Source organism: Corvus moneduloides, chromosome 1 (assembly GCF_009650955.1).
Source record: "Corvus moneduloides isolate bCorMon1 chromosome 1, bCorMon1.pri, whole genome shotgun sequence".
NCBI lineage: Eukaryota > Metazoa > Chordata > Aves > Passeriformes > Corvidae > Corvus > Corvus moneduloides.
The window spans coordinates 141,380,705-141,391,835 of record NC_045476.1 but is presented as its reverse complement, the minus strand read 5'-3'; the positions used below and the strand labels follow the sequence as shown (position 1 = coordinate 141,391,835).

Genomic DNA, 11,131 nt, shown 5'->3' with positions numbered 1-11,131 from the left:
AAACATCCATCTCATTCCATTAGTTTTGGCTATCCAAAATCATATCCTTTGTTGTTGCACTGACTGCAAAACCCATTTCTCACTCTTGTTCTGACAGAGCTTCTCTGGACTGTAGAGCCGGCAGCAGCCTCTGGCCAGACTCTCGTGCATGGAAGGAGAAACACGTTGTAGGTTTGGGTCAACTCAATTAACAAGTGGGAAAAAACCCATCTCCAATATTTGACTTTTTTTTTATTGCTCAGAGAAACAGACAGGAGAGACTGAAATACCACGTGGGCAAACAGAACATTTAGAAACCTGAAAGACACTCATCACATGAACAACACATTGTAGATGCATATTAATTAAAAAAACCCAAAACCATTAAGCTGGAAATACAATCACAAGAGATATTTATTGAACAAATACCGAGCTTGGTATTTCCTGAAAAAATATCACGGAATAGGGGAACAAAGCTCAGTCAACCTGTTCCAGGTGTTCACTGGACAGCAAGAATGAAGAAAAGCTTCTATGAATTCCTGGAGCTTTTGACTCCTGTAATTATTTCCTAAATCATGCAGAGTGCCTATGTTAGCTATATTAACATATTAACAAATGATCTGGAAAAATAAAACAGAGTAGTGTGTACACTGAGGAGAAAGAGAGGGCCAAGTGACTGAACTGTTTTGACAGGATGTTTTTAGATTAATTTATCATTTTTCTGTAAGAAGAGTTGCTTTTAGCAGTAGTTCTTGCAAAATTCAAGGTCATTAAAGCTTTCACGTGCCTTTCTGTGCAGCAGATAATTAAAGGCATATCTAAAGCAAACTCAAAGCAGGAGTTTTGTATGGACAAGTGTACCTGGTTAGCACAAGCAATGAGAAGAGAGCCCAGAGTGAGAGCCCACATGGTGAAATGTCTCCATTTCTGCTGGTACAGAACTGATAAAAACCGAATGAATTAAAACCACACATCTACAGATGCCACAACTACATCTTCATTCTGCTTTCAGACATTCTCTGATTCACCCAAGTCTAGTTAGTTTAGTTATTCTGACTGCAGTTGGTCATAAATCTGACCACTCTGGAGAACGTATGGTTGAGGTGTGGTTCTGTTCCCTGGAAAAACTGCATAATCATGAATACATCATCAGAATTCACAGAGAACAAGCCTGTGCCTGTGACCACTGACAGTGACGCACAGTTCTATTGGACCAGTGTTAGGACACTTCATCAGGGTCACCCTCGCTCATTAATGCACCACAGCAATGCCCTACACCCCTTCAGTCACATCTGTTAGCTTGAGTAAATACGGTCACATGACAAAGATTTTATTTTCTCTCGTTCACTGACTTTGCAGTAGAACTTGTAAGGACTTAAGTTCAGTGAAGCTGTGCAAAGATATCCACCAAAGAAATACCTGGACACCAGGTGAGGCTAACTTTGCTTTGTGAATGTCCTACTGCAGACTCTTTTTCAGATGGCTCCTTAGCTTAATTTACAGTTTTGGCTCTCAGTAGATCACTGACAAGAAACCTCACAACTAATGAGGTCATACAGTCATGGTTCCCAGTGGAAATACGATTTTTGGCTGTTTAAACAGATCCAGAACCTAATGGACACTTCAATTACTACATTCACCATAAATGCAACAACCTTATTTTTATTTATCTTGGACAATCCACTCCATTAGAAGCTTTGTATTCACACCTTTTCTGAGGCATAGTATGCACCAACTAATTAAGAATTGTGTCCTTAAGCAGACAAAAGCATGACATGGAAATGCCCATGCTAAACTGCACATTAATAAATGGATGTCCCACTGGAAATCAACTTTTCAGTTATCTCTCTGGTCACAGCCTTACTGGCAGGCACATTCTATCAGTCAATAGCAACTGTATAGGACTAGGAAGTGACACAGGCTTTGCAACACCAAAAGCAAATGCAGTGCAGCAGTAGCGACTGTGAGATTTACGTCCATGTTACTCTAAGTTTCATATGATATGACATGGTACCAACATGAGAACATGTTCCTCTTTATGAAGCCAAAAACCATCTGAAATGCAATGCTGCTCCAACTCAGATAAGCACGTCTGAACTGGAAATCTGCTAAGTTAAACCAACCATGTCCTCAGTCTCTGTTTCAGAATAAACATGAGATGATGTTGACTTGTATTTTTCTGGTATTTTTGCTCATGTAAGTCTCTTGTTGAATCATCTAAAGACAAGTAACAGCTATAAACCCAGCAAACACTATTCACGTTTAACCATTTACTGAAAAGACATTAAGTATAAAAAGGTCGGGAGACTTTTCAGTGATAAATATGGGAGGTAGACATCTCAGTTTAAGGTGGTTTGAAGGCCATTCATAACCTCCCTTAACACTTAGTAGTGGCACTTGAGTAATTATTAACTTGCCTAAATTACAAAAATATGATGATGGTAAAATGATTATGGTCTCTGTTATATCTAAAGATAATAAAGTCAGAAAATTAAGAGACCAAAGGTACATGAGCACCTGTGAAAACAATTCTAAAAAGATTTTAAAAAATTGTTTCCATTTCACTCGTGTGGAAAAAGTGAACAGAATAATTACTGCTGTTTCCCTGAGCATCTTGCATCACATGACAGAAGATCAGGAAAAAATCCGAAATGCTGATGACCATCTCCTCTGCTCCATCATAGCCTCTTTTTCTACATCACTGTAACACCACTGTACCTCAAACACATGGGACATCATGTGTAGGCCACACCCACGAAAAACAATGATAAACTCCAAGAGAAGAGACAGAATCATACAATACTGTATGACACAAGAAAGAAAAGTAAATTTTCAAGTGGGAGTCGCTGCAAATAAGTGATCTTTAAAAAGTCCTCCTAAAATACTACCTTAATTCAGAATAAAAGCCATGCTGTGTAAAACTCGACATATATTTGGTAAACATCACACCTCAAAATTACTTAAAGAAAAAAGATTGAAGGTATTTTCACAGAACTTCAGAGTTGGCAACCTCTGCTGTCAATCAGATGCTCAAATTGTTGCCTCAAAGTCAGTGGTCCATATCTTATCAAAAGCCATAAAATAATTTTTATCTTTTTTTAATAAAAACAGTAGTAAGTTTACTTCTGTCTTGTTCACATGTACCTTTCTTTTTAAAGGCCTATGGCTTAGTGTTCAGAAATTAAAAAAAAAAACCCCTATAAATACAGAAAAATAAAGCTTAATAGCACACAACATGTTATTGTTGAAAAGTGCACTACAATTAATCTGCAGGTCAGAGACGCTTCGATCATGTTCGTATTTTCCATGATTAAATCCTTAACAGTTCTTCATCTTCTTAATTAAATGAGAAATCTTTGATCCACCAAGGTTTTGGATGCCAAATTCTTCTGCCCAAGTGTATTACGAATAAACCTAAATATCTAAGAGCATTTTAGTAAACATGTATTAATGAAGAAATACTTACATCAGTATGTTTCAGTATCTAAGATAAAATAGTAACTTCAGATTGTCTTTAAATTGTGAATAATATGAATGTATTAGGTGCTTAACTTCCTTTAGCATTTTTAAAAAGTTTCCACTACCTTTCCACCCTAAATTACGATAGAATTACGTGTGATTAATTTTAACAGGTATTTGTGTTTTCTACTACAAATTATTTGTAACCTCTTCATTCAGGATCACCATGTGAACAAAATTAATTTCTCACAAGTCTATTTGACAAAATAAATAAAAAAACTATTTTATAAGTTCTCAGTATAATCTTCTGTCACTGCATACTGCTAACTCTATTATCTAGTTAACTATTTAAACTGCCATACTGACTCCCATTTAAAAAATATTACTGTGTTCTTAAATTGAAATTTACCTCTTGTTGCAAGTATGTTAGAATAGCTGCTAAAACAAAACTTTGGGAAGCTAAATCCACAACGGAGAAAAACAGGATATCAAAGATGAGCAGTGTTGTTTCATTGCCATAATAGAGAACATCACTGAAAGAGTGTCCTTCATCTGTGGAAAGAGAATATTCTTTTACAAATTATTATTTTTAAGTTGCAAGTTTGTGGAGTTTCATCAGTCTATGCTGAGAGAGCTGATAAGAAAAAGGAAAATCAGAGATATAGCAATTTATGGCATTCTACGGCAACATAGAGATAGTTCTGTCATTCTATTGAAAAATAACACAAACTTTTCACTTACAAAATGGCATCATACTGATGAACACAACAGGTAAAACCCATGTGTCACACTCAACTCTATTTACTCCTGAAATCTCAATTAGGTTATTTTAAAAAATTGTTTTAAACCGAGAAGCAGATGTAACTTCCTCGTCACTGAAATTTTTAGTAACTATTAGCTCTGGCCCCAACTCAACAAAATCATAAAAACATATACTTAATGCCTTACTATGGAGGAGGTTCAGAGCATTATTTTTGTTTAATGGTTAACAGTGCTCCAAAAAATGGGTCTTTTAAGGTGAAAGTACGTTTTTCATAGGCAAAGTACTCTAGACCATTTATCTACCTCTTTATTTTATCAAAAAGCACCACTTTTAAAAGAGAAAAGAAAATGTAAACAATTAAAGGAAACCTACTCTTTTCCCTCTTCCTACTTTTTCAAAAAATGTCCAATACAGGTTTGATTTGAAACAGTGTATTTTCATTACAAATTGTGTATTTCAGTGCCATGAAATCCTGATTTGTATCTAAACTTCTGGGAACTATGGCAGTCCAGACTATCAAACAATGTATTTCTGTCAGTGCTTATGATTATGAACTTCATAAACACGTGCACATCTGTATATCCTTTCAGCTGCCTTAAATAAAAAACATCACAGTCAAATGACAAATTATAAATAGGATTTCTGTAACCTAAAGAACTTCTCTTAAATACCTCCCTCACAAGCAGTCACTGAATGATCCCTCCTGCTGTAAAGTCCATTTTAGATTGTAAATACTGGGAAAGGAATCTACACAGAAACTGGGATACTTAAAATAATACAAACACCACACGTCTTTTTACCATTATAAAAAATACTTTTGTCTATTGGTTCCATGAACTCCATGCCAAGGATTCGTTCAAGCAGCAACTTATCTTTAACAATATAATCCATTTCTTTGTGAACCTGTAAGAAAAGGCAAAACAACACTTCTTGTTTTATGATTTCAAAATTGCTACGAAGTGAAGTACAGCTACTTATATCTTTATGAATGAAACAAAACCCACTGGTCTATTCCAAGATGAAAATAAGTACATAACAAAAAGGATTTGTCACTTTTAAGTGCAGTCTGCACTGCTGGACAGCATTCCAATTGTTTCTTTTTTTTTTGAATGAAGCACTGTTCTGGTTGCCATAGAACAACAAATCTTAAAGCACATATGCTTGAAGAGGAATTACAGTTCCTTTGGATTTACAATTTTTAGTATCTACTTAGAATAAGTATATTTTCCTTAATACAGTAATGTCAACATACATACGTGATCAATAAAAGAACTGAGAAATTTGTTCATGGCATTGTAGGCCCTTGTACTTTGTTCGAAAGTATTTGCAAACGAGTCCAAAAGCCTGGCAGGACCACGTTTCTGAAATAGAACAAGACCAAGACTTCAGCAGAAAAAAATCGTATTTTAAATAACATTTAAAGAATACCAATATCTCACTTACTCTTGGTAAGGTTTCATGAATCCAGTCATAGTGCAGTCGCATTTTTCTTGAAATGGAAATCTGAAATGTCTGGCCATCTGTGTTTGGTAACAAACCTCTCTGACTACACAGATTTTCCTATACAATTAAAGCAATTGTAAATTAACATTATTAATGCCATTCATAGACCCAAAAATAGTCAAAAAGCTTTTCATTTCCTCTCTTTCATGTATACATAATATTTAATATCTCTAAATATTTGAATCCACTGCACTCTTGTTCTATTGCAGCAAGATTTCCATAGGACATGAAATCCTGACCCCTGCTGTCACAAAGTCATAGTTCTCTTTTCACCTGTGTTCGGTTCATTACCTTCTAATAATACATATTCTGATATTCATTCTCAAGACCTTTCTTTTAGGTCTATAATTTATTCTAGACTTGTCTCGCTTTTTTTGTTTCTTTGTTTTGGATTCCTGACTTTTTCCATATGTTTTTCAGGTCACATTTTAGAAATCTGAGAAACCCCAAGAAAATAAAAAAATTGACATCTTCATAGGGAAAACCCCCTGCTTTTCCCAAAATTATATGAAAATAAGAAATTAGGAAAAAAATTGTAGGAACACACAAGTCAAAAACATTATTAATAAAATTCCTCTATATTTCAGTGTTTGAGATTTAATTTTCACATGGTTATGGTTTTTTTCTGTCCACTTAACATTGAAATAGCAATATCCTTATTTAAGGTACTTTCATAGTTGTCCCTAAAAAGATACAAGATGTCATGAAATTTAGTGCAGTTTCTGATCTTGTATTAGACCTTTTATATTTGCCTGATCTTGAAGCAAAGATACAACATAAGACAAACTAGAAAAAATACTTATGCAAATTAACTTATATAAAGAATGGGTTGTATCACCGCAGTAGAAGAGATGGACTAAAAGAATTAATTGGAAGGTTACGTGTTTCTGCATTAGTTTTTCAGATCTGTCTCTTTACAAAAGCTTTTTGGTATGCACCATTTTGAATGTGGCTGTGACCTTATGAAAAGCTTAAATATTGAAAAGAAGGTTCTTAAATACGTGAAAAAATCTTTCTACAGAAACAGGAATTTTATATCCTTGAAATCTGAAGAAGTAACAAGAAGAAATAGTGAAGAAAAAGAAAGATAAAGAGCTAGTTAAAAGAACTACTGAGTCATATATTTACATACTAACAGCTGCTATCTTTAGGTAACATGGTTCAATGCAGTGCACAACTGCAGATCCATAATGCAAAGGTGCAGGGTCTTTATATAAAATAAATAATTGAGCAGGTATAAACTTGAATACTTTTACTTACTGCTTCTCTCTTCAGGTTCATATTCATTTCTTCCATATTGGTATCTGCATGTCCATGCACTGAGCGACCATGGATATAATGACCAAAGCAGTTGTGTGACAAGAGAAACACTGAAATCTAAGAGATGGGGGAAGAAAAGAACACTTTAATCAACAATTATCATTTTACTTTTGATCTTCTGAATTCACAGTGAAGATCAGTCAAACCAGCCAGCCCTGCTACAAATACACAGTAGGCAGGTACCAAAAAAACATGGGAGAAAAATATTTACCAACTCTTTTACTAATGAGTTTTATCTACATGTAACTAGAAACACATACCAGCTTCAAGTTTAGTTTATCACAGCAAGGATCCCTGCTTAATTCCATTGAGCCAAGAAGTTAAAGTGCTTAGATTTTATTTTGATTCAAAGGTTATTTCTGTGCTACATAATACACAGGCATGATTCCAGCTGAACTCCTAAAAGACTGTACTTAACAGAGCTTCATTCAGTATGATACTATGCTTATCATTCAGTATGATACAATCTTACATCACATGAACTCCAAAAGTAACTCTCTACAACCCAGGTGCTACATGGGTGTTTCACAGAAGAGGAATAACTAAGGCTGGAAAGATTGATAAAAGGGGCGAATCGGTATTTTTAAGAAGTTCTGGACAAATGAGGTAATCCGGTCTGCTCTGACTGCACTCTTCTTTGGTTAAAAGGGAATTTCTGCAGTACAAAGCTTCAAGACCCATATGTAAAGAAGAGAAAGGGAAGTAGTTCAGATATGAGTAAATGAAAATACATGCAAAAGGTGGTAACTGTTAAGAGGGACAAAAGGAAGTTCAGCAGTTGAGGGACAAACACAAGATAGGAGCAGAAAGTGAACACAAGTGTATTAAATAAAACCAAGACAACCTGCAAGTCAGAAGGATTAAAACACAAACCAATATACAGAATGGCAGCAAATGCTTCCACACCTAATTTCTGTTATAACGTGTTATTTTTGAATTCTGTATCAGCACATGCAACCAATTTAAATAAAAAAAAGAAAAACAACCCCTAAAAATCAGAGGTATAAAAGAACATATCGACACCTATGCTTCTGGAATCTTTTTCCAATTAAAGTTTAACTGAAATCTTACAGAGTTCACCAATAAAATGAGCTGTAAGAAACATCAGCTTTGGCTGTCAGCTAGTAATCTAAATTAAATGAATAAATATTATTTATTATTCTTAAAACTATCTTATGTACTATTCTATTTAAAATGCCACTCTACAAATGAGACTAAGAAATACTTACATTGCTCACGCAACACAAATCAACAAATTGGCTTATCTTATCCTCAACAAATCTTTCATAAAACACAGCAAAAAATGTAACCTGAAATAAATCAACCAAATTTTCTTTTATTAGCTCATCAGATTTGACATTATTAAGCAATTAATTTCACCACTTAACACCCACAAATAATAGACTTCTGTAGTGGCCACTGTTGCACTGGACTTAATGAAACAGGATCGACATAATACTTCCTTTAAGAAGGAAAGTTGTAGCAAGAACCCGCTTTTCATTTTGAACTTGTCAGATGCTTCAGAGTAATTTAAAATAAAACAAAGCATTTGCATAAATTCACGTCTTTGAGAGGATCAAAATTCTGATTCCAAACTGAGATGTCTCATATCTCAGAAGATTAATTTTGAGTCCCAAAGGTGTACTATGCTAAAACAACTAAACATAACGGTTAAGAACATACCCAGTGCTATGATAAGCAGTTTGGACAGCCTAGTGACTTATTCTAGCTTCCAAGAACCAGCCTGAAAATGATAATTCAGGATGTCATGTGTTTCACATACTTGTAAGAGGGCAATGGCTACCCAGAGTGCAGCAGACACACCAAATCTTAAAATGCGGCTCCAAGGAGCTACATAGCTCTCACTGCTTCTTGTAAGACTGGAAGAAGCATCCATTAAAGCCAGGTTAGAAAATCCCACCACCTGAAGAGACAAGAAGGTCAATATAACAGCAGGAGACAATGAAAAGTATTAATTAGGATCCTGTTGTTTCCATCACAACAGGAACTAAGAAAAAATAATGAAAAATGGACCTGGGAGTAGTAGCATGCTCACTATGACAGAGGTCAATTGTGTGATCCAGTGTTGTTACTGAGAAACATAATTAAAACATAACCTGTACATATATGGGTTGATACATAAATTAAAAAACATGCAGCTAAATCTCACAGAAAGACAATATTGGTTTTTACTGAAAAACTCCAGAAGATTCTACTGCTGTATTGCATAGGGATATAATTTCTGCAAAATTTCAGCTCTTTAGTCCTATATATTCCAGTGTTAAAGCACTTTAGTAACGTATTTTGCAAGTCTTAAAAGACTTATTTTTTTTTTGCTTTTATTTAATAGAAAAATATCTTCCTCCACCATCTGTATGGTTGAATCTATTTTAAACAAAAAATCTAGAAAAAGTTCCGAACTAAAAAAGATGAGAGGAACACTATGTGTTGAAACACTTAAGAGGAGAAAAATGAGTGAAAATCTTTCAGAACAGAAGTTGCACCAAAATATACTGGTGGTGGGTTGACCATTTCCTCATGTCCTAGTGCTTAATACTTGGGAGAAGAGACACCCACCTCACTACACCCTCCTTTCAGGTAGCTGCAGAATGCAGTAAGAACAGGTGCTCTCTTTTCTCCCATTCCTCTTATGTAACATGGCACTAAGTTGGTCCTGGCTGGTATTTACCAACAGCAAAAATGCTCACGTAGTGAATGAGGAAAGTTTCAGGACTTTCATTATTTAATTTAAAGGACAAATTTAAAAATTGACTATAAAATTGAATAAGAGTATTAAAATATGTATACGAACCTCACAAAAACAGCTATATGCTAAACACTAAGAATACTTCCCAAGATACAAAAAATTACTAAACTATAAAAGAAACAAACCAAAACATTTTTTAAAAGCTAAAGCACAGTTTCTCACATATCCTGAAGCTGTAACTGAAGGCATACTGCCATCAGGAACAGAACTGGCACATTTTATTTCCTGCATTAGAAAAGGGCACTGCAGCAAATTAGCAGGAAGGAATTAGCAAATTCTGCAGCAAATTAGCAGTTCAGACAAATATGAAATCAGAAATAAAGCAATAGACTGTGGCAGGAATGGGCTAGTAGGCAAATAAAGAATTGAGTGTGTACACAGATTTATCAGTCTCTTAAGCCCTTTAAGGTAACTCATTACCTTAAAAGAAACCCCAAACAAAACTAACAAAGGTCTCTAAGGTATTTAAAGGTTGGATTTTTTTTTTTAAGTCTTCCTTAATGAAATATTGCAATGACTTGTAAAATAATTATTTTGATTTTACATGATTTCAAGTGAATTTAAAGGTGATTCCCTATTACCACACAGAATGCAAGAATTAAAAACCAGACCCTTATGTTACACTCTGCTTATGAATTATAAATAATAATAGTAATAATAATAATAGTAATATTACCTCCAGAAAAAAAAGAACTGCAAGCACTTGAAAGAGAGGATTTATTTTCCTCATTGTCTGAATTTCATTCCATTCATTTGCTATAAAGTATGTCCTCCATATGCTCACAGGCGCAGCTGCACTTTTAATAACACCTTCACCTAAAAAGAGTACATACAGTAAAGCTCTAAAATTAAATATCTGAGAGTAATATCTGAATTTCACCAAAGCTGCTTATACAAACAAGTGTAGTTTGAGTTACCTTCAACTGCTTTAAGAACTTTGCCCTTAGGTCTTTCCCAGTCAATAAAGAAAATATCAATAGTAAGTTGTGAAACCAGCAAGTGTAAAAATTGTAGAGCCTAAGAGAGAAAATGGAGAAACACAAGAAGTAAGGACAGAAATGGCATATACACAGTGATGAAGGAATAGTCATTGCATAGATTATTCATTAAACATAACAAGCAATATCTTGACTATACATGAGACTGCAACTTTATTACCAGCTTTTGATAATTTTTATGTTTGTTTAAAAGCTTGGAATATGGTAAGTCATGTGATGATGTCCAAAATTACGAAGAAAATACAGCAAAGTAACAAATTAAAAAAACTGACTAAATATTTCCCCGTAACATGCTAACCTGCACTACGAATTCCAATTCAATACAATACCCATAATTTATAC

General features: G+C 34.5%; 1 protein-coding gene across 3 annotated transcripts in view; it reads right to left on the bottom strand.

Moving 5' to 3' along the window:
* Positions 1-211: 211 nt before the first annotated feature.
* TMEM67 (transmembrane protein 67) overlaps positions 212-11,131 on the bottom strand; it is a 34,039-nt gene continuing 23,119 nt past the window's right edge. For all 3 annotated transcript variants that reach the window (XM_032129338.1, XM_032129325.1, XM_032129329.1), the window contains 10 exons: positions 10,709-10,808; positions 10,468-10,607; positions 8,808-8,948; positions 8,254-8,334; positions 6,965-7,081; positions 5,645-5,761; positions 5,458-5,562; positions 5,002-5,104; positions 3,848-3,990; positions 212-3,401 (listed from right to left, as the gene is read on the bottom strand). In XM_032129338.1, coding sequence (XP_031985229.1) covers positions 3,321-3,401; positions 3,848-3,990; positions 5,002-5,104; positions 5,458-5,562; positions 5,645-5,761; positions 6,965-7,081; positions 8,254-8,334; positions 8,808-8,948; positions 10,468-10,607; positions 10,709-10,808 — 1,128 coding nt within the window. In that variant the 3' untranslated portion in view covers positions 212-3,320. The remainder of the gene's footprint in view (positions 3,402-3,847; positions 3,991-5,001; positions 5,105-5,457; positions 5,563-5,644; positions 5,762-6,964; positions 7,082-8,253; positions 8,335-8,807; positions 8,949-10,467; positions 10,608-10,708; positions 10,809-11,131) is intronic.